Source organism: Accipiter gentilis, chromosome 14 (assembly GCF_929443795.1).
Source record: "Accipiter gentilis chromosome 14, bAccGen1.1, whole genome shotgun sequence".
Lineage (NCBI taxonomy): Eukaryota > Metazoa > Chordata > Aves > Accipitriformes > Accipitridae > Astur > Astur gentilis.
In genome coordinates this window covers 15,856,833-15,883,576 of record NC_064893.1, presented here as the reverse complement: position 1 = coordinate 15,883,576, position 26,744 = coordinate 15,856,833, and the positions used below count along the sequence as shown (strand labels likewise).

Genomic DNA, 26,744 nt, shown 5'->3' with positions numbered 1-26,744 from the left:
CGGGAGTTTCTCCTGCTGTCACGGGAATGTGGTGATAGTGCTTTTACTGCTGTTTCGCTCAGCAGCCTCTCTGTGTTCAGAGGTTGTGGCGTTACAAACGTAATGCCTGGGGACAAAACCAGCTGTTCTGTATCTAATTCTCTGTTAAGGCATGTAGGCCTCCTGCCTTACTTGTATTGCCAGTCTCCCTCCGTTGGCATTACTCCGTCGGAACCGGTTGCTCTGGCTCCTTGTATAATCAAGGGAGAGGGAGAGAAACTCGTAAGAAGCGAAGGGTCTCACCTAGGAAAGGCATTTCCAAAGAGATCAGATGCATCGCAGGCAACAAGCAATTTCTTCTGCTGTCTGGAAGAAGCAGGCGGCTAGTTTGGTTTCCATCAGCCATGTTGCAGGTTAGATCAGAAGCATCCAGCCATCTTCATTAAACTCTATGATTATCAGTTTCTATTAGTGATACTGACTTCAGTCAGTTACTTAAATGGCAGCTGTAGCAGTATTGACCTTAAAATTAGTAAAGCATACCCAAATTTCATGGAGTAGTATCTGGAGGCTTTTCCTAGTCATAGTTACATTAAGCTAGTTAATAGCTGAATGATTTCTGTGGTAGGTTGCATTCTGTGCTTGGATGTTGTCTTACTCCTTTCCATTGAGTGACGAGGAATGATTGAATTCTTTATTGGTGGTTCTTATCATTTCCTTTCTTTTAATGTGGACAGAGTTATCCAATTTCATGTATCATATCTGCATGCAAGTTGAGGACTGTGTTAATTGCAGGAAACCCTGCATGTAGAGTTCTATGTACTGCAGTTTCTTTGTAGTATCCAAACTGTGTGCATCACCTCTGGGTTTATCTCTCTGAGACAACTCAACAGGCAGCTGCTGATTCCATTTAAAAAGCTGTTACTGGTTGCTGTGTCTTGAAAGACTCTATGCGTCGTGCAGGTGTTCTTTGTGAAGGGGTGGGAATCATGGCTTTGACGAAGCGTAGCGATTGTTTAGCTCTATGCTTCCCGATGCTGTCTTTGAGTGTAATTACGAGATTAAAAGCCATACCACGTTTTGAACAATGAATTCTTAAGTGTGCTTTCAGCTGCTTTGAATGTTGCAAGCTTTAGAAAGTAAGTCTCACACAGTTGTTTACTAATGGGGATATTTTCCTAAAAGTTCTTATTTTCTTGAGGGTAGTTGCCATAAAGTATGTGATTAAAGAAGTAAGGCTAATGACTGATTTTCATGCATATTTCATACTTTTCCATTAAAATCTCTTTTTTTCTGTGGCTAGTACAAAATACAGACGTGTTTAATACTCGCTTCCGTCTGCCTGTTATACCTCCCAGTCTCAACAAACAGGGCCCTGGCAATGTTCTATCCCCTCAGCAGTGTCTGTCTATGTACCTTATCCCCTTCCCCAGCATTAGTGATGCAAGGAGCCACCTTTTCAAGGCTTATAGAGGGTAGTGCAGCAGCGCCTGGATAGTGAGCCTTAGAGGGCTTTTGTAACGCAAGGGACCTGGTCCTGCCCTTCAGGGTTTGTGTGTTGAAACAGACTGGTTTTAAGGGGGCCTCTTATTGTAAGAGCCAGTGGTTTTGTCCCCGTTCAGCCTTCTGCATGTAAGACCATGAAATTCCATGAGTTCGTGCCCCAGCCATACTGTGGCTGCACATGCAACACACAACGTGGCACAGACATTGTCAGAATTGTTAAGTCACGAAGAAGGTAGAAATTCCTTGGAGACTTCTAGTGAGCAGAGGTTAACGCGTGTGCCTTGTCAGCATTGTCATCTTGGAGGACTGGGTGCTGATTTTCCACTTGGGAGACTCTTCCTCTGATCTTGTTTCACAGCAATGTAGAACCGTGTTCGCTACATGTCTTGGGACAGGATTCTGCGTTGTGCACTGCCGACTGCCGTTGACTGCTATTGAAAATTTTGCTTGTGTAACAGGTCCTGTTACGATTGTCGCCATTTACTGTGCGACGTTGTCTGAAGTAGACAATGTTTTAACAAAGCCTTTGGGCAAGTAACGTCTGCTCAGCGCTCCAGGGAGGCTTACAGATAGCCAGTTCTTGCTCTGGAGGGTGCGTTTGAGATGACAAATGGCACTCTGCTTCTTGGTCTTACTTCGCACCTCAACAGGCTCTGCGCGTACCGTTTCAGGTGGGCTTTGGGTGCAGGACGCGCAGCTTCCGAGACAGAACCGTTGCGTTCGTGTGTAGAACAGTTGTTGCGCACAGAACGGAACAAGAGTACAAGAGAGTGTTTCTAGTCACGCCTCGTCGCTTTGCATCCTCTTTTGTCTTAGAGCTGGGGAAAGAAGAAGAAAAAGTGTTTGATCCAAGTTCTTTGGATGCGGATCGCTGCGAGAGCTCTTACGGGGCAGAGTCGGAGGCCGTGCGGTAACCTTTACACCTTTTTGTATCTTCTTAGCGCTTGAATTAATACAGTTGTGTTGCATGCGTGTTTTTTTCCAAAGTGTCTACGAAGGTCTGTGCAGTGAAATCCTCCTGGGCCCGTGTTCAGAGAATGATGAGAACCGCTGTGGTTTTGGTCTGCCTTTGGAAGCTGCGCTCACGATTGTTAAGACCGTGCAGAGTTAGGTTGTCTATAGTTTGTGCACGTGCCTGTTTAAGGGCAGCGCAAATTGCGCTATCTTTGCAGCAGCACGAAGGCTGTATCTCATCAAACGGAATCTTTTCTGGGGTTATTTGGTGTCCAGAGGGGAGCTGTGTAAATTATTTCACCGTTACGTGAGCCGTCTTGGAATGAAACCTGGTTATGGCTTTGCCTTCTCACTTCTGCTGCAGGCTTTGCATCCTTACGGGAGCAAAGACCAGGCATTTATCGCTCGCACAAACAACGGGTGTCACTTGGTATTTCTCATTCCTCCTACCTGCAAAGAATTCTTCTGTAAGAATGGGTCCGTGGTAGCCCCTAGGTTCTGGACCATCCCTCGCTATCATTGTCTCTGTAGTGACTTGGTCTGTCCCGTCTGTCAAGTTGCGTCCTTCCGCAGAGGTGTTTCCATCTTGAGGGAGTCATGATTCCAGGCTTCAGCTTTTTCTTTGGTCCAGAAAAAAACCACAGAAGCAAAGAAAGAAAACTCAGTCTCCATCAGTCGAGGACACCGTTTCAGTGTGGAGGAGATCCAAACCCTCTGGCGGATCGCCTGTACAGTATTCCTTCCATAGAGGGTGTTCAGTGTGAGCTCCTTCTTAACTTCTGTCTCAAAGTAGCGTCTGCCGGGGAATTAACCGTTTTCATCCCCAAACTGAATACCGGAGGCTGAGATTCTTATTTCATCCTCGGCGTCGCCGAGGACTTTCCTTTTTACGCTGGTAAACTCCTTTCGGAGTTTGGTTGTCTCGGTGCTGAAAGACGCAAGGTCTCACCCGTATCTGTGCAGACAGACAAGCTGTTTTCCAGTTGTATCAAGCTCGTTTTGGAGACCACAAACGTGACGTTTCCGTTTGTCACTGGGCTATAATCCGTCAGAGCTCAGGTCGTACCACCAGTTGCTGGGAATGCCTAACGTTTGTCAGGCGGCCCCCTGGAAGCTCTCCGTACCTTCCATAGCTTCTCCAGACCACGAAACATGCTGTTGTAGAAGCCCCGCCAGGGCTGTAGCGTGTGGCAAAGTGGATGGAAACTGCTGTGTGAAGGATTCGGAGGCCCATCTCTGAGGAGGTGTAAGTCTATGACAGTTGTTGGTTAGTCATGCAGAGGGTTGAATATACGTGAACGGTCTTCGGAAACAAACAAAAAAGGAGGTTGCTTAACCTCCTTTGAGGTATGTCGTCCAAACGTACGTTTCTCCTGCCCCCCACCCCATCCTTCCAGGTATTCGCCTTTGTTGGGATCTTGCAGCAGAAGGAACAAAACAGCCTCGTGGTACGCTGCCTTCTCTGCGCATCAGGTGTGACAAAAGAAGCACAGGACCGATTAAGAACAAAAGCTTGTTACCCAGCTTTGACTGTTAACACGTTGTGAATGTAAACCTCGAGTGCGCTTCTGGATAGCTTTGGTTGCTCCTTCTGTTCCCTTGAGAAGTGGGAAAGAGTCTAAATATAACCAGCATTGTTATCTGGCGTGCTGCTTTAGAGCTCACTTAACACATAGGGGCATGCCACTGTGTTTTTCCTTTTAGTGGTTAATTCCTGCATTTTTGTTTCTCTGTTGCGCTTTAAATGGTTGCTTGTCCATATCTTAGCTCTTTGGCTAGCTAGGGAGTCATTTTATATGGCCTAGAAAGCACACTGGCAAAGCTGTTGCTCTTCCCCTTCTTGGTACGAGTTTTAAGTGCTGCTCTGTCTGAATCTGTGTGTCTTTTCCTTGAAAGGATCGGAGTATTTCTCTCTTCTCTCCTGCTCTGCTCGGTTTAGCAGTGCACGCTGTTGAGAGTCAGTGTTGCCGTATCCTTCCCCCCCCGCCCCGCCCCCAAGCCGTTTTAACTAGAGAGCTAAGTAATTTCTGTTACTTGCTGTGCCCATAAATCTCCTTTGGGAGGAGCTGTTGATCTAGGCTGGGAGCTGAGACGATTTCCTGAAAGCTGAAAGGAGAGCCATGCCAGGTCACTCTTCTGTGGTAGAGGAGGTCACCAGATGGAAAAGGTTGAGAATCTTTGCCTTAAACGATTTTAACATATCCGTGTTGGAGATAATGTGTTGGGGGATTATTAGTTGCTCTGTGCAGATAATGTAGTTGTGGAGGACGTGGTGACGTGTTGGAGCGACTTCTGCCTGTTGAAGTCGGATGGGGTGATGATCTCGCTTAATCTCATTAGTACAGCAGGCTAGAGAATTTCTCCTGGGAATTCATGCACCAAGCCTGCTAATCTCAGAATACTCAGTAGGAGTTTTTCCGAGGGTTCGTAAGCCATTGGACTTTTCTACGATTCTATGATTACCTTTAAAATAGTTTGGGTTGGAAGAGACCTTTAAAGGTCGTGTAGTCCACCCGGCCCGCCCCCTTCCCCGCAGTGAGCGGGGGGAGGGGAACATCTTCAACTAGATCAGGTTGCTCAGAGCCCCGTCCAACGTAACCTTGAATGTTTCCGGGGACGGGGCATCTACCACCTCTCCGGGCAACCTGTTCCAGGGTTTCACCACCACCATCATCGTAAAAAGTTTCTTCCTTGTATCTGGTCTGAATCTACCCTCTTTTAGCTTAAAACCATTACACCGTGTCCTGTCACAACAGGCCCTGCTAAAACGTTTGTCCCCATCTTTCTTATAAGCCCCCTTTAAGTACTGGAAGGCCGTGACAAGGTCTCCCCAGAGCCTTCTCTTCTCGAGGCTGAACAACCCCAACTCTCTCGGCCTTTCCTCACAGCAGAGGTGTTCCATCCCTCTGATCGTTTTTGTGGCCCTCCTCTGGACCCACTCCCGCAGGTCCACGTCTGTCTTGTAGTGAGGACCCCGGAGCTGGACGCAGTGCTGCAGGTGGGCTCTCACCAGAGCGGAGTAGAGGGGCAGAATCACCTCCCTCGACCTGCTGGCCGTGCTTCGTTTGATACAGCCTGGGCGTACGGTTGGCTTTCTGGGCTGTGAGTGCACATTGCTGGCTTTTCATCCGCCAGCACCCCCAAGCCCTTCTCCGCAGGGCTGGTCTCAATCCCTTCATCCTGCAGCCTGTATTGATAGCGGGGGTTGCCCCGCCCCAGGTGCAGGACCTGGCACTTGGCCTTGTTGAACCTCATGAGGTTCACATGGGCCCACTTCTCGAGTGTGTCCAGGTCCCTCTGGATGGCATCCCATCCCTCAGGCGTGTCAGCTGCACCGCTCAGCTTGGCGTCATCTGCAAACTTGCTGAGGGCGCACTCGATCCCCCTGTCGATGTCGTTGATGAAGATATTAAGCAGGATTGGTCCCAGTACGGACCCCTGAGGGACACCGCTTGTCACCGATCTCCATCTGGACATTGAGCCGTTGACCACTACCCTCTGGATGAGACCATCCAGCCAATTCCTCGTCCATCCAACAGTTCACCCATCAAATCCGTGTATCTCCCAATTTAGAGAGAAGGACGTTGCGGGGGACCGTGTCAAAGGCCTTACAGAAGTCCAGACAGACGACGTTTGTAGCTCTTCCCTGGTCCGCTGGTGTAGTCGTTCCATCATAGAAGGCCGCTAGGTTGGCCAGGCAGGACTTGCCCTTGGTGAAGCCGTGCTGGCTGCCTCGACTCACCTCCCCGTCCAACACGTGCCTTAGCATAGCTTCTAGGAGGATCTGTTCCATGACCTTCCCAGGCCCAGAGGGAGGTGAGGCTGACCAGTCGGTAGTTCTCAGGGTCCTCCTTTCTACCTTTTTTAAAAATGGGTGTCATGCTTCCCTTTTTCCAGTCACCAGGGACTTCACCCGACTGCCGTGACTTTCCAAAGAGCGTGGAGAGCGGCTTGGCAACTCCATCAGCCAGTTCCCTCAGGACTCTGGGATCTGCATCTCGTCAGGTCCCATGGACGTAGGTATGTTCAGGTTCCTCAGGTGGTCACGAACCTGATCTTCTCTTACAGTGGGAGGGCCTTTGCTGCCCTAGTCTCCGTCTTGCGGTCCACCCACTGGAGAGGTGTGGGAAGAGAGGCTGCCCGTGAAGACTGAGGCAAAAAAGTTGTTGAGTACCTCGGCCTTCTCCTTGTCCCTTGTAACCAGTTTGCCAGTCTTGCTCATCGGGGGGGAGGGAAGTGTACGCGTTCTTTGACCTTCCTTTTTGGGCCGACACACCTGTAGAAGCCCTTCTTGTTATTCTTTGCGTCCCTTGCCAGGTTCAGTTCCAGCCACGCCTTGGCCTTCCTGGTCAGATAGCTTATTGGGGATAATCATGTCATTTTAGGGATAATGTCAATAGGGGAACGTAATGTCATTTTTTACAGAAACCCAGTTGATTTGCTCTAAGAATAGGACTGGTATGGGCAAGGGTTAGAAGAACGGCAGGGTGCAGGAGAATGCTGCAGGGTGATCTTCGTTTATATCAAGATGGGCAATCTGTGTCCTTCTGCAGCCCTGGCACTCTCCTGCCTTTATGTATCACTTCCGTTTTTCGCACGCTTGCATATCCGTATGGCTTTCTCCTACCGGTGCTGTCTCCTGAAGCATGCTTGGGTGGACTACATTTTGGTGGAAGATGACGTGGACTTGGGGTTGAGGTCGAGAGGAGCAGCTTGTGCCGTTACTTGCCAGCAGAGACCGAAACAGTCCGGCCTGGGCACTGATGCGTCACTCATTCTTTGGGCTAGCTGGGGCTTTAACTGATAGCCTGTAGGAAAAATAGACTCGATCCTGATGGTGCTTTTCTTATGACCCTTTGTAAGTACTGTCAGGCCCCCCACAAGTGAGTGGGCAGGGCTACACTGATACGGCTCACTGAACTTGTGTTTTAGTAGCCTTTCCTGTGCCTCGCTAACGAAACGACGTTTGCTGTGTTTGTTTCCTGCTAGGTGGTAAGGACTAACCCGTTTTCAGTTACACGACATGAGAAGATAGCCAAGGGGCTACTGGGAGACCAGGGCCTGCCTGGTGTGTTTGCGCTATATGAACTTTTGCCCATGGTGGTGAAGCTGAGAGAGAAACACAGGTAAGAGACGTGTCAATCTATATCATCACCCTCCATTGGTTTTTGCCGTTTTGCATAGCTTAAGACTCCATCCTCGCTTAGACGCGACAGTGCAAATGCCTGAAAGCCATCCAAGCCCCTTTCCAGTGGGTGGAGGGGAAGAGGCACTCCCAGATGCCCTCCTTCTCCATGTGAACATCTGAAAGGGATTGGGGTTCTTCTGGTACTACCTGAAGCGTTTTAATCCAGCTAGCCATTTGAGGACGATGCTTGGAGCAGAGCACCTTCATTTTCCTGCTGAACTGCTGGAGTAGGTCCACAGTGCGGGCAGACACAACCGTCACAGGGGGAAGGGGGTTCAATCCGTTATCTGTAGCAACGGAACTGCAGGCGCTGAGGCTTCCCGGTGAAAACACCCTTAAGGTATAACTTGATGGCTTCAGCGGTATGCTCGGCTCACTTGCCAGAGCTGAGCACCGTGTACTTTACTCGCATAAATCTTACAGGCATTTTGCCCTGAACGCCTGCGAAGATTCACCTCCTCCGGGAGACCAGGGCGTACCAGACCCTTAAAGGCACGTGGAAGAGGAGCCTGGCGACTGCTGCTACTGCCAGTACCGCTGTCAAGGGATGCGCTAGGGTTCAGGAGCTGGGATGTACACTCTTGCACTGATAAGCACAGCGTGGACGCTTGTTTTAGGTCTCGGACTCGGCCCGATACTGGGATCGTGATCAGCACAGCATAGCAATAGGAGACTAACGGTTGCCCGAAGGCTGTAAGCTCTGGCGCTGCCTCAGATCCCTGGAGGCGAGGCAAGAGGAGTAACGGTACCTCCACTCGCCGAAGCAGCGGGTTCGCTAGATGTTTGACTGCACCAAGGGGTGGAGTGTGACTGTTCGCTCAGCTCCTGCTCAGATTTGGGCTAGCCCAGCTCACGCTAAGGCCCGATGTATGCTGGGAGCAGCGCCTTTGGGTTGAAGGGGGAGCACCAGGTAGGCAGCACAGGTGGCCAGGAAGAGCTAAAGGGCCATGATGCAGCCATTAGCACCTGCAGCTGGCTGTCTCCTGCAGCCCCCATCTTTGCCTGGCAGTATTGTCAGAATCTGCTGACTTTTGGAAATGGTATAGACCAGACTTCCAAGCTGGAAGGTATAAAACAGCAGCTGAGCCAAAAAGCCTTTGAAGGAGATTCAACAGCAGCTGGACTGCTGGGGCTTTTGTGCTTCACAGTGTGATACGGGGGACGCCCGCGCAGTGACGGAGGAGGAAGGATGAGCACTCTCACTAGGGAGAAACAACGTCTTTTTTTTGGTTTTGCTTTTGGGTTTTTTTTCTTTTTCCCCCTGCCCCCCCGCCATAAGCCCAGGACTTTTAGTGTTACGGGTTGTAAGTTAGGAAACATGACGGCTTGAGTGAATTCACGTCAGAGAGTAGCCCGGGCAAAGGGGACCGAGCCCTGTTTGTCGTGTGTGTTTGTTGCATTTCTTCACGTGCTCACGAAATAAAGCTTAATTCACAGCGTTCGTTGTCCTGTAACTTTGAACTTTTCTCTGCCGTGCCGGTTTTTCTCCCCCTGCTTGCAGTCCGTCCCGTTCCTGCTGCACAACAGGGAGCGAAAGCGTCAGTCATTGCACCTATGTGTGCTTGGCTTTCGTACTAGATGGGAACTCCGGCTCCAGGGGCTGAAGTTGGAGCTTTTCGTAGCAAGTGCCAGCTCTTCAGCTGGCTTCCCTGGGCGATGGACCTTTTCCAGGGTCCCTGCGGTCCCGCCCTTCTTGCCCCAGTGGCCCCAGACCCCGCCATCCGACCCTCTGGGCTTTCCTCGCGCTCCTTCTCTCCCAGACTGCACCGGGGGCGCTTTTTGCCCCCAGCGTTCTGCGGGGCCCTTAACGGTCTCTGAGCGGAACGCGCTGGAGCGAGCGGCTGCCGGGGCGGCCTCTCCCCCGCGGCAGCACCGCAGCCCGCCGCCGCACCCTCAGCGAGGAGCGAGAAGCGAGGAGCGAAGAGCGAGAAGCGAGAAGCGAAGCGCCGCCACAGAGCGAGCCCGGCTCTCCCGGTCGCGCCCGGCCGGCAGGGTGAGCCGCTGCGCCCGCCGCGGCAGGCGCCTGAGCGCGGTCCGCCGGGGCAGGCCGCGGAGCAGCCCCCGCCGCGGGGCCCGTCAGGCGGCGGAGCCCGGCTGGAGAGCGGGGGCATGGCGGCGCGGAGCCAGGCCTCCCTGCGGCGCCGGCTGCAGAGCTCGGAGGAGGCGCAGCACCGGCAAGCGGTGCTGGTGCGGAAGCTGCAGGCGAAGGTGAGGAGCGGGGGCGCCGGCCCGGCGGGGAGCTGCCCGGGGCCGGGCCGCGGTGGCGGGGCCGGGGTGCCCGGGCCGCCCGCGCAGCGCTGAGAGGGGCCTCGGCGATGTCGGGGGGCGAAGGCGCGGCCCCAGCGGGGCCCTCCCCGGGGCGTTCCCCGGCGCTGCCGCGGGCGGGACGGCGCCGAGCCCGCAGCTCGGGGGAGGCCCCGGGAGCCGCCCTCCTCCGCCCGGCCCGGCCCGTCCCGCTGGGCGCCTGGCCCTGCCGCTGTCACCCTGCCGAGCCTCTCGTGAGGGCTTGTCCGTCCTGAAATAAAGCAGCCCCCCGGCTCGCAGGCGCCTTTGTTGGGCCACGTTAGCAGGGGGCTGTCCCAGAGGCAGGAGCCGAGCCGGCGGGGGTGGTTTGGGGCGGCCCCGGGCCGAGGCAGGCAGCTCTTAGGGTGAGCAGGTAGCAGTACGTGGAAAAGAAGCCCCGTCTCAGGAGATAAAGCGAAGCTTCCCTGTATGGTAACGACTTCTTGTGGGCGGCATCGGCAGCGCTGTGAAACGCACTGTGCTTGGGCTGTAAAGACTTGGAGAAAAGCTAATGCAGGAGGAGCCGAGCCTGTCACAAGCTGCATTCATTCGCTCATCTTCATTCTATGTCTCCGTCCAGGTACTGCAGTACCGGACTCGGTGTCGAGAGTTGGAGCAGCAGCTGGCAGCAGGAGGGGTGAGTGTGCAGGTTGCCAAGTAAAGACCGTGTAGGTAGCGTTTGTTAACGCGGGCCAAAGCAAGCTCCCCAAAGCAATGGCAGAGGGCAGAGGGAAGCAAGATTTTGCTGCCTGAGGGTTTAAAGAAGCGCTGTAAGCTTGCCTGCGAGTGTTTTGTCCAGTTGCCGTTCTTGGAGGAGCCAGTGGTCCCAGAAATGCGGGTGCAGGAAACCCTGTGGAGGGGGGGTTTAGTTTTGAGAAAGAGTGCTTTATTGCTGGCGTAACATTTTGTCCTAGGGCTCAGGAGAGGGCTACACTGCCTGTTAGGTTCTATGGCCGTCTCTGAAAAAGAGCGGGTTGAAACGTGGCATTTTGGAAGGCAAGAATGCTGGCGTTCAGCATACGGCTATGGGCTTTTCTTTCTGCTTCACGGCTAAAGCAAACCTAGGAAGAACAAAGGGTGGGAGAGTAGGAGAGCGTTCCCAGGCTTCAAGTCGAAGAGAGCACTCACGGTTGTGAGCTAAGGAGACCTAGCTGCGAGAGTGCCACAGTGCGGGACTGAGGAGAGCTGCTCGCATTGAGCACCACCCTTCCCCTCCCTTGCTCTCCATAGTCACGACACTGTTACGCCTGGAAGAAGCCACGAGCTCCTGAGCTACCCAAGCGAATGGAGCGGAAAGCGGTGGATGCTAACAGCAGTGAAGGGAAGGCGAGAATTTGACTAAACTTTTCCTTTCTTCTGAAGGGACCCCTTCCAGGCAGGTGGGAAGCCACAGAAGACCAGAGCCTGGAGAAAGCACTGCTTCGGGTGGAAGAGGAGCAGCAGAGGTACAAGGAAGAAGCGTTCCCTCATACCTGGTATCCTGGATGCTCGTGGAAGTGAGGGAAAACCTGTCAGTGCTCCCTGGTCTCCCCAAGGGGAGCAGTTGGGCAAGCTGCTTTGAAAGCAGAAAGGTCCACAGTCTTGTTTTCTGTGGTGCAGTAATAGTGTTGTGTGCTGAATGGCTCTGTTTTGAGCGGGGGGGTTATTCCGGGTGACTTCCAAAGGTCCCTTTCCAGGCTAAATTATTCTGTGGTTCAGTAGGTGAGCGGGTCAGGAGAGTGCTAGAGAAAGGCGATGCATCCGGTGATCAGACAGCACGAAGGGGAGGCAAGACGTGAACTGTGGGCATCGTCAAAGTAGAAGGGGAAACCGAAATTGGAGGTGGAAGTAGAAGGCTTAAAGCAAGGAGAAGCAAATGAGCATGCCATCACAGAGAGATCTTAGTTAATCCTAGAAAGCACTTTTAGGGCCTCTCAGTTTGACAACAAAGTCAGTGTTGAGGGAGTTGGGAAATCACGGAGACGCTGCTTGTGGATAGCAGTCGTTCAGTGACCTCGTTGCTGTTTCTCCCTTTCCAAGGTGTGAGAATCTGGCAGAAGTGAACACTCTCCTGCAGGAACAGCTCGATGAAGCGAATGCGGTTAATTCAGCCCTTAAAGAAGATGTTGGAAGACTGACGGTGGATTGGATGAGGGCCCGGGAGGAGCTGGAAGTGAAGGAGAGCGAGTGGCGCAGTGAACGTGAGGTAAGGCTGGGCGACGGGAACGTCGGACGCGATGCTGGGGTGGAATGAGAATGGGTTTTATTTCTGGCCTAGAGAACTTGCCGTGTGAAAGTCGTGGCACCGTTGAGGATGTATTGGTGTTTATGAGCAGAAGACAGGGGTGTGAGATGGAGGAGTGTCAGGAAATTGTGGTGATGGAAGATGCCCGCGTGCTGTGACCGTACTGGTCGTTCTCAAAGGCAAATGCTTGCTCTTGCTGGTCACTGGAGGGCAGTGACACATGAACGCTCGTCTGTTTTTTAATAGTTCCTAAATCTCTGTCTGCAGCAGTGGAGACCGAAGAGAGGTCTGTGTGTTTTTGGATTCAGGGTAGCCAACAGAAGAACAAGACAGGCCTCCCTTACTAATAGGCTGTTGTAAGCAAATCTGACACTGGTCTCGGAGGGGCTTGTTTTTGTCTTCCTCCACCGAGCCTGTTAGACACCTCTGCAAGGCGAGATGATGAATCGCGATCGGTTTGCTGTGTTGATACCCGCTCCTGCAGGGGAAGTGTGGCTGTTCCCTTCTTTGCAGTCAGGTGGCAGGTCTACTGAGGATGCCTCTGTGGTGGCTCTTCAGTCCTTGATGCTCCCCACCCCCACCCCCCCCGTTGGAATAGTTCTTAAAGGAGACTCGGTGATGACGGTTGTACCCTCTCCTCTCTGAAAGGCTTGTACAGCGACAGCGAAGGCTGAATTGGCATTTCTTTTTGCCTTTGCCTGTTTAGCTTTATGACAGCTACCTAAGGGGTGAACGCAGCCGTCTACTCAGCCTGTGGCGTCAGGTGGTCACCTTCCGCTGTCATTTCCTGGAAATGAAGACTGCCACTGACCGGTGAGTAGAAGTGAAGGCTAGATCTCGTTGCAGAAAAAACATAGCTTCCCTTCACAGCTGCTTTTTGAGCCTTGATGTTACGCTAGCTGCGGCTAAAGATACAATTTCTCCTTTGGTAGTCTGAAGCGATGGCATTAAGCATGCCTTAGGCTATACTCCGAATCATTTTGTTTGATGCTGGTTTTCAGATAACGCTGAGGGGCTCAGGCTATAAGCAATGCAGAGGCCCTGAACAGGTGAACTTGGCTATGGTGATGTTTGGGCATATTAACACAGACACAGGCATATGTGGGCGAGTTGGGAGAGACTCACCAAAGCTATGCATGCAGCATGTGGAGCGGCCCCCTGTTACAGAGTGGTTAAAATTTGCCTTAAATCTCACTGTCTTTCCTTTCCCACTGCTCCCGATGGAAAGATCATTCATGAATATGTATGTAGTTATTTTTTCCTTCTCATTTCCAGCCTACGTTTGTCCTGGTCAGTTTGCATCCGCTTATTCCTGTACCAACACTGTTGAGAGAAAGAATAGCTTCTCTACCCTGCTATTACATTTCTCCAATTGATTTTGCTTAGTTTGATCCCTCCCTTTTACGATTGTTTTCTTGTTCTTGGGCCCTCTGAGGTTCCTTTCTCACAGGTGCCTTCTGTGCAGAGACAAATAGCGTAGCCTAAGAGTAAATTCTTCTGGTGTCAGCATGCAATTTCAAACTCTGGGTTACCGTCAGCCGTTTACCACCTTTGGTGATAAGCTTTCCTTAATGCGTAGAGTATGCCTGACCCGCTAGTTAATTCTCGAAGCCTTCTGGCTGTTCCGTACATTTCCTCTTCTCTCTGGGGAGAAAATAGATGCGTTCCTCAACCATCAAATAGACCCATTGCCCAAGGATCAAGATGTGTCCTGATCCCAAAGTGTCAGGTGAACGATTCGTCCCCAGCGAAGATGTCGTCTTTCCTGCCGGCTTTTGCTGTTGCGCAATGCCGTGCTTCGGAAGCGAGCCAGCTGATAAAGATGGTGGCGTGAACATTACCTCTTTCTTGATTCTTCTTCAGAGATTTGTCAGAGCTGAAGGCAGAGCAAATGAGGCTTTCTGGATCTATACTTGTAAACTGCTCCCGCCTAAACTGTGGCGTACGGCCCTGGGCACCCGTTACGCCGGGTAGACCTGTCCTCGAGGATCAGGCACAGCAGCAAGCGGGAGAGGAAATAAGCCAGAAGACTTGGGAAGTGATGCGCTTACAAGTCGAAGGGGACCCGGAGAAGAAGGAGCTTCAGGACAGGTGAGTGTGTTTTCAACTTTGCTGTTAGCAGCGTTATCTTCTGTGGGTGCTTGTTGGATTCATAGGATGGGCTGCGTTCACGTTTAAAACGCACCCATTCTGCACAGCCTTGTTCCTGTCCCTAGTCAAACTATTGCCTTCAACAGAACGGATAGAAAAAGCTGTCTGACAGACAGAAGCTCTTGTGAGGAAGGCAGGACTGGAAAAGAGATGGCATATTACAATGTTTTTGCTGTTAACTGATTCTTGGTGAGAAATGGAGACGAGCGTAAAGAGAGCTGTGTCTCTTGCACAGCCCTTTTGCTACCCAGGGCTGTGCTAAAGGAGTTGGGAGGAATTTGCACAGGACCATCATATGCAACGTAGCCCCTCCGTACTGCCGTTTCCACGCTAGACTGAGTGCAGAAGGCCTTTGGGGCAAGGAGTGCCATTTTGCAACATCACACATACAAACCTGAATCATCCTGTGATTATGAGTTTGCGTTAAAAACTTGTTTGTCTTTCCCCTTCTCATAGACTGAAGGACTTAGCTGCACTTGAAGGAGAACACTCATTATTACAGAGCGAGTTGGTAGTCGCAAGAGAGATGCTGGAGGAATCGCACCTTCAGAGGGATCTTCTGAAGCAAGAGAAACACGAGCTTACCGTGGCACTGGAAAAGGTATGGTCACCTTATTCCGAGGCAGCACTTGTGGGAGAGGCAGTTGTGATAGCAAGACCACCACAGATGGTGTTTCTGGCAGTAGAAGCCAGGGACAATGTTGTTGTCCTTCTTGGAAAATGGTGATCGGACCACAGAGGCCCTCCGGTGTAGTTAGTGCCCACGTGCTTGTTGGGAACGCGGAACTGGGAGCGTGTCAGAGACACAACAGGGGACCTGGAGTTGCTGCTTGAGGTCAGGGATTTTCCTGTCTTTGTTGTCATGTTGTTCTTTTGTCTCTGCAGGCAGAGCAGTCAGTAGCAGAGTTGACAGGGGCTCAGAATAAGCTGACTGCTGAGATAGCCGATCTACAGGTTGCAGCAGCGAACATGAGCAGTATCAATGAAGCTCTTGCGTTGGATAAAGTGCAGCTGAACAAACTCGTGTTGCAGGTGAGCAGAGTTGTCAAAGATCTTGCCAGGTGTTTGTCTCCAGCTGCTGCTTCTCAGCCTTCTTGCCTTCGGACAGTATGACTGTCTGAATGTGGAAACGTTGCTCTTTTCCCTGTCCAAGCCGAAGCTCCTACAGAGTAAACCTTACTGTTATTTTATTTCCTCTGTGCTTCTGTGATTGTAGCTGGAGCAAGAGCATGACGTTCTGTCAGGCAAAGTGGACGAGATGGAGAGAGCAAAGATCTCTGACCAGGAGAAGCTGAACTTGTGTGAAAGAGCAAATGAGGCGCTGAGCGCAGAGAAAGCCCACCTGGAGCAGCTGCTGAAGAAAGCAGAGGAGCAACAGGAGGGGCTGCAGGCAGAGCTGAGGATGCTGGCAGAGGAGAAGGCAGAAACCCAAGAGAAACTCAATGAGGTGAGACCAAAAACCTGGTGCTTTCTGGGTGGGCTTTTGGCTGCTTGGCTCAGTGAAGCTGTATCTGTTGGATTCTGCAGTGTTTTTTGTCAAGGAGACACTTGGTAGCGCTGGGGGTCTGACGGCCTTGTTTACTTCCTTCTGGAAATGTGTTGGTGGCTTGCAGAGCTGTTGTGCAATTCTCTGCTTCTAGAGATTCCTTTAATCCACCTGGCTGTGTTGGCCTCTTTTTTGGCTTTTGATAAGCTGCAGAGAGGTGATTTGCCTTGCCCACGAATCTGCGTGAGGCTGCTACTCTCACATGCGTCGAAAGAAGCAAACAGGGTAGCTCTTCACCCATTTTCTGAGGCCAAAAACCCCCGGGGCTGCATGTTTCTATTTACGCTTTTTGTTGTGAGGTCTGCAACTTTCCAAGCTCCGCTTGTTGGGTCCTGGAGGGCGGGACAAAGGGGCAAGTCAGCGTCTGCTGTCCTGTACTGCTAACAACGGGAATGACATCCTGAAATTGTTGAAACTGTATTTTAGGACATACGTGCCGCTTTGAATTGCTAGATCCTCTTTAGGCTTTGAGGGAGAAGCTGAGAAAGAGGTGATCACAGAAGACTGTTTACTCTGGACTAACTGGTTTTGGTAGAGTGGAAAAAGAGCTTGGGAGAATTGTATCGCTGGAGGAGACTAGGGAGTTTGCCATCCTTTCAGTGTCGGTTTCATAATGTACAATCTTAGGTCTTAGGGGGTAACTTTGAGAGGAGAATTGTTTGTGTCTGATGGTCTGTTCTCTGTTAGACAGTCTTAGTTTTGGAGTACGTGGTCTGTTTGGCAAACACCCGTCAGAGGTGTATTGGCATCACTGCAGAAGAAAGCCAAAAAACGACAGTTAGTCTTCAGGCTTGAATGCCAGCAAGGTCTATTGGACAACTTGTTTGTGTAAGACAAGTAAACAGTATTGTTGACATGAACTACTGTCCAAGTAGAGTCTACCGTCTCTTTGGCCACACCAGCCGGACTTCCGTAAATCACTGAATGACACTGCTCACCACGAGGGCTGTTTCCCTGCCAAGGATCACCTCTTTGCATCCAACTGCTGTACACACTGAAGTAGGTGTGTGGTGGTGTTTTGCAACAAGGTGACGCTTTGATGTTGGTTTTTCTTCTTCTAGAAGGAGAAACCATGTGTATTTCCACTTTGTTCGGCGAGCAAAGTTGCTCTTGCTCAACGGTTCCTGGAAATTTCCAGCACTGGAATAGATTCTGATAGAACTTTAGTTTGCAAGGTGGCAGTTGTGGAAGATGTGGTATTTTTGCGTGAAAAGATGTAGTCTGGGGTGTGTACGTTTGTCCTGAAGGGGCCGCCTGGTCCCAGGCAACCCAGTAGGGCCTTATTACACATGGCTTTCAGGTTAACAGCCCTAGTGCCTTTTGGCAGCCCAGGCTGTTAGGGCGGTATGAAGCAGATGCTCTTAAACTTTCAGGCCAGAGTACCGGAGCTCTCTCTCCTCTAGCTGATTCAGAAGTGGCACTGGCTGGCTCTGCACAGAACTCCAGAGAAAGGACTCTAACTGTATTTTGTCCCGCTTTCAGGTTCACCGCCAGCAAGAGTCAGCTAGCAGTGGTCTGGAGCAGTTGCGGCAGGAGTCCTCTCGCCAAGTGCAGGCACTGGCCAACGTATCCAAAGAGAAGGAATTGCTGGCGCACGAGAAGGCTGCCCTAGAGGCGCGACTGGCAGCCACGGAGCGGGACAGACGAGGCCTTGCAGAGCAGCTGGCAGAGGCCAGGTAAAGGCAGGGGGGAGACCCTAGGCAGGAGATTATTTAATGGCTGTAATTATAGAGGTGATAATCGTTACGCGAGGCTTCATTGCATCCTGTATGCTTTTGAGCTGTTTTCACCTTCCATGGACAGAAAATGAAAGAATCTCGAGCAAAAAAACCCAACCAAAAACCCAAACCAGTACAGCATGGTTTGAATGTTATTTTTCTGACAGCTAAAGCTAACAAAGCTCTCCTGAGCCTGGGGCTCATGTTTATGCCCCCTTGCACGTTCCTGTGTGAAGTCCAAAGCAAGCCAGCGTAATTCCTCGGTATCTGGTACCTTGGCTCTGCATTGAGTAATAATTAAACCATGCAGATGTTTACTGAAACCCAAAGCTTCTTTCTGGTTTTGGTTTCTCGTTCTGCACGTTTGAACTTGGATCTTTCCTTATCCAGTAGTTTGACAGGGGATCTTCAGAATTCAAGGCTATTACGTACGGACATGGCGAGTAGGACACTGCCGTTTAGGGTGAAGCTAGAGGCTCGTGCTGAAAATCTTGAGGGCCTACTCTTTCTAGTCTAACTCTTGTTACCTGTGGTGCAGGACCTAGAGTTGGTTACACCAGCAGCAGGGAAGCCTCTTTTGAATGCTCGCCAGTCTGCGGGAATTGTTGCCCATCATTGGTGTGTGGGTCCGGTACTCCTTACCACGTGCTGTTTTGAGACAGACATCATGGAGGAGTTTATGCAGGGAAGGAACAAGATTTTGTCCTTCTGCTGGATCAGGTTTCTAAGATCACGTGTGACAAGTTCTGCTTTTAAAAAAAACCAACCACCCCAAACTGCCCAACGTATCGAGAGGTTTGTCCTCCTCTCAGGTCTTTTTTAGAAGACTCCTGACCTTGCAGAGCTGTACAAATGAGAGGTTGTTTGTCATGCTTCTTGACTTTTACGCCTTACCACTCCAGAGTATGTTGTTAGCAAGGCTGATAAACACCATTTTGACTCGGTCTGTTTCTTGAGAGCTGCTGCTGCTTCTGAGCTCCAGCTCCTCTTATTTGATCCAGCTGAATTATGTTCTGTCAATTATTGGGCTGCAGCAACTATTCTTGCCAGATGTTGTTCTTAAGAGCCTGTTGTTGTCGTCACAGTTTTGGACTCTTTATCTTCTCTGTTCTGGTTTAGAGACTGACTTTGATTTATCCTTAAAATGGAGCATATTTACTCTGGACTGCCAGAGATTGGCGTAGTCAGAAATATGTGCTCGTTCTCCTTCTTGAAGATAGACCCTCCATCGTCCATCAGAGCAGTGAAATCCTACTGTTGTGGGTCTTATTGCTGTACCACTCGGGTGCCCCTTTACCCTGAAGGATGTTATCCTGGTTGCACGCCTGTTCTAGTGAGGCAGTGCTGTGTATGGTAGGAACCTGGCACACCGGACGCCGTGTTAGATCAGGGAGGCAACTTCAGCTCCTGGTTGCAGAATCCTGTGTGTCATACGTAGCAGTTGGTTGAAGGCTGTGGATGTAACAATTTGCCTCCGCAGTACTACAACTTCCATTTTAAAGAGCGGCAAGTCGTTTGGGCTACTGCCTGCTTCGTTAGCAACGCTTAGAGAAAAGTAGCCAGTTTTTCTCGTGAACTTCCAAGAGTTTAAACTGAAGGCTACCTGTCTCTCCTTTCAGGTAGTCCTTGTTCAGGTAAAATCTAGTTCAGATTTCTTACAAATGCTGCTTACAAGCATGAGATTTTACTATAGGATCTGATGTATTGCTTTAGTCCCTTTGAAATATAGGGAGTCTGGAAGATCACCTCCCTGTACGTACACTACGAACAGCATCAAAAAGTCACGAGTCAGCCAGGGAGATCCTCTTACTCTGTGCCCCTGCAGAGCAACCTGGAAGTGATGATGAGCAAAGGGCTGTGAGCAGAGGCTGGGCTTTTGCTTGCTGCCACAGACTTGGTGAGCGCAGCTACCCGTGTGTCATAGATCAGACAATAGCAATTTAAGATTTGCCTGTGGAGATCAAATTTGGCTGGGCTTTCTGTGTTACGCTAGGTCATAAGGAAAGCCTGGGCATTCCCTCAGAGGGGCCTGCCTTGCTCTTTTAAATGGCAGAAATATGCCTTCTGTATCCCAGTTTCCACGCAACCCATTTTCCGTACTGAGGGGTAGGGATCTTGAACCAGTTCCTACTGGACTAGCTCCCTGTGGGCGTCAGGAGCAAGAAACTCCTTTCTCTCCGTATTGGCGTCTTGTAGGTGCGGGAGGGAGACCCTGGAATCCAGCCTGCTTGAGGCTCAGCAGCGCTTATCTCAGCTGGAGATCGCCAGGAGTCAGCTTGAAATCCAACTTCAGACAGTCAGGCAGGCCAAGGAGGTGATACAAGGTGAGAGCCTCGTGTGCTTTGTTTCTGGTGATCCCCCTGCCTAGGGAGGATGGCATAAAAATAGCTCTCTGTGTGCAGTGCTTCTAAGGAGCGCAGGAGCTGGGGACAGATCCCTCCGACACTGAAATTCAAATGGCTTAAGGTTAGTGAAGTCAGAACCGCTGTTTGTGTAGGCCCTGAATCTTGCCATTTGCCACGTTTGCAGGGGAAGTGAAGTGCCTTCAATGTGAGCTGGAAGCAGAGAGATCTCTCATGAAGCAGGAACGGGAAAACATGGCGCAACAGCTCTTGCGGACAGAAGAGCAGTATAACGATACCCTGAAACTTCGGGAAACGGCTCACGAAGTGGAAATAAACAAGCTCCGGCAAGAGCTGGTAGGAAACAATATGCTTCTGAATTCTTGAGGCAAGCTTTGTGGGCTGGCTTTAGAAGAATAATAGCCTGAGCGTGTGAAATGGCAGCAAGCGTCTGTCATAGGCCACACGTTGCTAGGCCAGGCAGCAGAGCCAACGGCTCGCACTTGAAAGCACGTGAAGACCTACGGGACTATGCCGGGACAGTAAATGCAAGCCACGGATTCCGTGTGGGCCTAAGACGAGTTGAGCAGAAGGTTGGGTGGTCCCCACCCAAGGCATGGCAGTAAAGGGGTAGGATCTTAGCAGACTCCTGTCTACCGTGAAGCAGAGTCCTAACTTTCCTGCCAACTGGAGTCGCGGGAACTTTGTTCCTTTCTTTCTGTCCTTTCATGGTTGACAGAGGTGTTATCTTTGGGCTTAAAGCATACAGAACAGATAGAACAGCCCCTTGTTCCTGGTACGTGAGTTCGTGGCCCGTCTTGTGACTAGGGCATCGGGGTGCTGGCCTCTTTCTCACCCTGCAGTCCATCTGCATCTTTTCCTTGATGAGAATGGAGTTGAGCTTTGAAAATAGAGACTCTGAGACTAGAGAGAAATCCCGTAGGCGAGAGGTGCTAGGAAACAGGCAGCCGCCAGAGAGGGGAAGGTAACATCTCCTCTTCTTCCACCAGCTGACCCTCCTTTTAAGTTCCTTGATCGGACATGATTTGTGGAGGGCACAAAGCCACTACTGTGCGCTGTCGAGGTGGGGGTTTGTGGGAGGGATGAAGCTTCCCATTTTTTTGAGAAGCTTGGCTGGGACTCCATCCTGAAGTCTTTTTCTCCCCTCATCAGGCAAGCAAGCGGGAAGGGCACCATTCAGAGCTACAGGAGATGCTGGAGCAGTGGGAAAAGGAGAAGGCAGAGACGGAAAGGGAGCACGAGAAGAAGCTGTTTGATATGAAGCAGAAAGTTGCTACCATGCAAGCTCAACAAGAGGAGGAACGGACGAGAGCGGAAAGTGCCAAGCAAGAGGTAAAGACTGTGAAAGGAGAATTCGTGTGGGTTTTTTTGTTGTTTTTTTTTTACTCTTCTGGGCTCCTTATTGGCAGTGCTTCTCTGGACACCGTCCGTCTGGGTAGAAGCGTCTCTTAGATACCCCTTTGTAAAGAGGAGCGATGCCTTGGCAGCCGTGAGACCTTTGTGCCGTGAGGGACAGGGCCTGTAATGCGAGAGGCTACCCCAGTGTAGGTTTAAGAAAGGCAGGAAGCGCGTTGCAGCCTGAAGAGAACATGAACACTGTAACTGTGTCTGTGGTCTGACCACTGCTCCTTCAAGAGGGCACAGTGGTGTTCTAGAGGATGGTACCCTGAAAACTCTACACGGTAGAGGTCCAAAAAACCCCCCCAACGCCCAACCCCAACAACGGGGTTGTTCTGTCTTCCCTTCCTCCCTCCCTATCAGAGAGAACATCATCGTGCCACTGCCTAAATCATGGTTAGTCTGGACTTTAAATCCTGGCTGCAGTTCTGGCAGCTCCTCCCCAAAAGAACACACTAGAGCTAGAAGAGGTTCGGAGAAGGGCAAAAAGGAAGACGGGACTGGCCGAGTAAGCTGGGAAAGACGCAACCGAAAGGGGGGTGGCGCGGGGAAGGTCTTACAATGTCCCGAGAGGCAGGGAGGGAGGGGGCAGCCACTGAAGCAGGAGTTCAAATCTAGTACGACAAGCAAACATACGTGGGTGGAATTATTGAACCTCTTTGTCACTGTTTTGCAGCAGGAACGGGACAGACTGCGAGCAGTTAAAGAAGAACTGGTACGGGAGATGAAACTTCTTCAGGACTCGGTCACAGCCTCCGAAACCCGAGCAAATGCAGCAACAGATAGGAATCGCTGCCTTGAACAAGAACTTCAAACTACATTGTCTGTCTTAAAAATCAAAAACGAGGAAGTGGAAACGCAGCGGGAGAAAATCCAGATGCTCCAAAAAGAGGCAGCACAGAGACAAGCTTTGCAGGAGAGTCTCACTCATATGACTGCCATCCTGTCAGAGAGGGAGGGAGAAATGAAGTTGTACCAGGAACAGATGAGAATGCTGGAGAACCAGAAAGAAATGCATGAAACCACTGTCAGTGAGGTTATCAAGGACATAACAGAGAAGAACCAGAAGGTTGAATCCCAGCAAGAGCAGCTACAGGAGCTGGAGAAGCAGCAAGAAATGCTGAGGACTGCTGTCAGCAAGATGAGCAAAGAGCTGGAGGAGAGAGACCGGGAGATCGGATCCCAGCAAGAACAGATACGGGAGCTGGAGAAGCAGCGAGAACTGCAGAGGACTGCTGTCAGCAAGATGAGCAAAGAGCTGGAGGAGAGAGACCGGGAGATGCGATTCCAGGAGGGGAAAATAATGACTCTAGAACGAGACGGTGCATCACAAGTGAGAAATCTGCAGGTGGATCTTGATCATATGAAAGGAAACTTGAAGGAGAAGAATTTGGAGCTGCAGTCTCTGACTCAGCAGATCCAAGCGCTGGAAATGGAGAGAGAACAGGTGAAATCTCTGCACGCGAGCCTTGGACACCTGAGGGCAGTTCTTAAGGACAGAGAGAGCGAGTGTGATTCTCAAAGGGATCAGTTAAGACTCTTGCAGCAGTACAAGGAACAGCAAGAGGGCTACCTGCAAGAGCTTCGTGGTACACTAGAAAAGATGACCCTGTCTTTATCCGAAAAGGATCAAGAGCTTGAGTCACAACAAAAGCAAATCCGGGAAGCTGAAGAAGTCATGGAAATGCAGTTAAGGACTGTCCGCGACCAACTGGAGCAGACCTTAGGAGCCTTAAAAGAAAAGGACAGACTCCTAGACATCCAAAAGCAACAAGCAAGGAGCTACGCGGAGAAAACAGAAGAACAGATGAATGTCTTGCACAGAGACTTAGAATACACTACAGCAGTACTGAAAGAAAAGGATTTAATGATTGAATCTCAGAAGGAACTGATTGAGACCTTCCAAAAACAAGAGCGAGACTCTGGACAGCAGAAGGAAATTCTGCAGCAGCTTCAAGTGGCACTGAAGGAAAAAGAACACGAAATTCTATCCCTTAGAAAGCAATGTGAGGCGTGGAAGGAAAAGGAGGAAAGGCATGAAGCTGAGCAAACAAATCTCCAAGCAACAAAGCTGACTCTGAAAGAAAGAGAGGAAAAGGTAGAGGTTCTGGAGGAAGCTATCGCTAAGCTTCAACAGCAAAAGGAGGAGGCAGCGATGCAGACCGAAGCCATACAGCAAAAACTAGAATACGCTGAATCTTCTCTAGAAGCGAGAGATCAAGAGATAGTGTCTTTGCAAGAGCACGTCCAGGAGCTTCGAGAGCAGAAGGAGTTAGAAGGCAAGCGGGCCAAGAGTCTAGAGCAGGATCTAGACAAAATGAGCCAAATCTTGAAGGAGAACCACTCGGAGTTCCTCAGGCAGACCGAGCAAATGAACATGTTCCGGCTTCGTGAAGAAAGCACGAAAGTAGCGCTAACGTCATGCCAGCAGCAAGTGGATCTGCTTGAGCAAGCGGTGAGGAAGAGAGATGAAGACAATGAAACTCTCATGCAAAAACTCCAGCGCCAAGAAGAAGAACTGAAGACCTTGCAGAATCTCCAGCTGAGGCTAACCAAGGAGAATGAAGAGGTTAGGCATGGCAGAGAGCGAGAGAAGCTCCTGGAAGAAGCCTTGCGTGAGAAGGAGCAAGAGGCCAAGGCTGAAGGTGAACTAAAAGAGTTAAAAGAGGAGGTAAGAGCTCTTCGGGAAGATCTCCAGCATGTTCAGCCGACTCTGACAAAGAAGGATGAAGAGATCAAGAACCACAGAGACAGAGTCGGGTACTTAGAGAAGACTCTGAGAGAGAGAGAACAAGAGCTTAGGAGGCAGAGCGAGCTCTTGAAACAATTAACATCAGCTTTGCGATGGAAGGATGGCGGAGAGACCCTGCAGAAACAAATCCAGAAACTCCAGAAATGGGAGGAAGAGGAAGCAGAGAAGAGGCGAGTTCTCCAGGAGAGAGACCGTTCCTTGCAAAGACAGAAGGAGCTAACGCAACAACTGGAGGATGAGCGGAAAGCCAAGGGGGAAGAATTGGAGCGCACGATTGCTGTTTTGAAGCAGACCGAGAGCAGAGAAGTCAAATGGAAAGAGAAGGCACAAGCTCTGACTCTTGCCCTTACCAAGAGTGAAATGGCCAATGGGACTCTGAGGGAAGAAATAGCCATCCTGCAGAGCATGGTTTCGGAGAGGGACACGGACCGGTTTCATCATCAGGTAGGCAGTGTGACTGATCATCAGTCAACTAAAATGCCTATAAAGGATTCTAAGGATGATGCCCATAAAGATACGGGAATATGTAGTCCCATAAATACATGACCTGCTTGGCCAAAGAAACTGCGGTTGTAGCCAGCAGGCTTGCCTGTCTGCGTAGCTCAAGGCATTCCCCTGCTGACATGTTTTCTGTCAGCCCCCGAACTACTGAAAGAACTACGGAGCTTGCTGTTAGAGTTACCCCAAGCCCAAACGTTGGGGATGGGTAATTGGTTCTCTCCTGCGTAGGCAAGCTTAGCCAACGTGTCGCGGTTGGGGTTTGGCATGGAAAGGTAGGGGCACAGTTGACCAAAGTAAGGGACTAGCCTTAGCAGAATTTTGTAACGATGGTTGCACAGCAGCTGCGCTGACGGTGCTTTCAGAGATGTCGATTTTGGAGGTACAGCTTTTCCAGTGTATTAAAAATAACGGCATTCGTACCGTTGCCTGATCAGGTGAAGGGCTTCATTGCGCATTCAGGATGTACTTGTGCTGCGGTCCAAAAAGCCGGAAGGCAAATCTGTGTGGATTTCCCCACGGCGATCGGGAGGAGGGCCCCTAGGAAGAGAGTGTGTTGTTTTGGCCCGTCAACCCGGAGGAGCAGAAGGGACTTGGCACTGTCCATTCCCGAGTCCGGTCACACTCCCCGACTTGTCGATTCTGTCCCTCCTAACCCTTATGGGGCACCAGCTCAACATAAACTCCTCTCTGTATGCCCAGCAGGCTATTGCAGAAGGGGAGCAGCTATCATGGCTCTCGGAGAAGAGACTCCTGTCACAGCAGCTGGAATGTCTGCAGCGAGCAGTTGCAAGGCTGGAACTGGAGAAGGCGGAGCTGAAGCAACTCAATGCTGAGCTCAGGAGGACTCTCGAGCAGGTAAAACAGGCTTTCACTGCCTCTGCAAAGCCTCACGGTCCTCTGGATCACACCACATTTCCACAGACAGCACTTTGGAGTCCTCTGCTTGTTTCCTTCCCTCTCCCGCTTCCCCCTGTGGACACACGCTTTTGTATTTGCTCTCTCTTCTGGCACCCCGTTGCCTTCACAAATGCGCATTCGCTCCGGTCCCAGCCTTCTTGCCCCAGTGTCCCCATACATGCACATTTGACACTCTTGTGTCAGGACCTGTTTCCTCTTGCTCTTTCTCTTCCATAGCCTACTTTGAGTGCTTTTTGCCCGCAGCGTTCTCTGGGGCAATTAACAGCCTCTGAGCAGAGCAGAAATCTCCTTGCCATGATGTCCAGAGCTCCTTTTGCTCCTTGTTTGGTGGCAGGTTTCTGTCACCCTTTCTCCTATCACCTATCGCCTGCAGGTGGAACGCGAACGGAGGAGACTGAAGAGATATCACAGTGGTCGGTCGCTGCCGGATGCGTGCGGATTTTCGCTCTCTGACCAGCACAAGATGGCTGCTTCTAGACAGGTGAGAACAGAATCTTCCTTGGTGGGAGGAGGGTCTGGCCGTACAGAGGAACAGTGGCAAATCCCAGTGGCAGCATCCCCCCAGCATAGACCCAAGAGAAGTGGAACGTAGACCATGGCCCTGGCCAAACTGGAGACCAAAAGGAAATCCTTGCATTTTCTTCACAGGAGGAGTCTCACGCTCGCTGCAGTCGTCGATTAGCTGAGTTGCAGAACCAGGTGAGGAGTGGGAAGGCTCTCGTCAAAAGCTGCCGTGGCTGTACTGAGGGGCACAGCTTTGCACGATGCTACAGCCCGAGTTTTGTTTGGCTGTCGGGAAGTGAGTACACCAGGCAGTGGAAATACCCAGTCAGTCAGACACATCTGTTGGCCATGGCCACACAACGTCATGCACCTAGGTCTAGGCTCTGGCTTGCCTAGAGGTCAGGCGTGGTGGGAGAGGGATTGGAGGAAATTCAGAGAACTGGCACTCGCCTGAATATAGAGAAGATTCTAAGGATGTTCCCCTTGAGTCTTACTCATCTTGTTGACGGCTTCCATTTTCCCTTGACTCCGTTAACAGTAGAGCTTGCACTCTATCTGAGCTCCAGGGGTCTGAGGCAGCGCCAGAGCTTACAGCCTTCGGGCAACCGTTAGTCTCCTATTGCTATGCTGTGCTGATCACGATCCCAGTATCGGGCCGAGTCGGAGACCTAAGCACAGCGTGGACGCTTGTTTTATCAGTGCAAGAGTGTACATCCCAGCTCCTGAACCCTAGCGCATCCCTTGACAGCGGTACTGGCA

The 26,744-nt window shown here is 51.0% G+C and overlaps 1 protein-coding gene across 1 annotated transcript; it reads left to right on the top strand.

The window, feature by feature from the left end:
* Positions 1-6,619: 6,619 nt before the first annotated feature.
* Positions 6,620-26,744, top strand: LOC126045533 (centrosome-associated protein CEP250-like). The gene is made up of 18 exons (XM_049816824.1): positions 6,620-7,297; positions 7,429-9,835; positions 10,491-10,547; positions 11,273-11,355; positions 11,930-12,095; positions 12,841-12,947; positions 13,998-14,225; positions 14,742-14,886; positions 15,171-15,317; positions 15,502-15,732; positions 17,314-17,507; positions 19,746-19,873; positions 20,079-20,248; positions 21,065-21,244; positions 21,987-24,506; positions 25,263-25,418; positions 25,855-25,962; positions 26,130-26,744. Exons 2-18 carry the CDS (start codon positions 9,737-9,739, stop codon positions 26,379-26,381), a joined length of 4,971 nt encoding a protein of 1,656 aa, XP_049672781.1. The 5' UTR covers positions 6,620-7,297; positions 7,429-9,736; the 3' UTR covers positions 26,382-26,744.

Excerpts from the sequence above, each read along its gene's own strand:
- LOC126045533 (XM_049816824.1), top strand. The coding sequence starts at position 9,737 with ATGGCGGCGCGGAGCCAGGCCTCCCTGCGGCGCCGGCTGCAGAGCTCG. Across the intron at positions 11,356-11,929 it reads GTGGAAGAGGAGCAGCAGAG|GTGTGAGAATCTGGCAGAAG; the intron begins GTACAAGGAAGA and ends TCCCTTTCCAAG. Across the intron at positions 24,507-25,262 it reads CGGACCGGTTTCATCATCAG|CAGGCTATTGCAGAAGGGGA; the intron begins GTAGGCAGTGTG and ends CTGTATGCCCAG.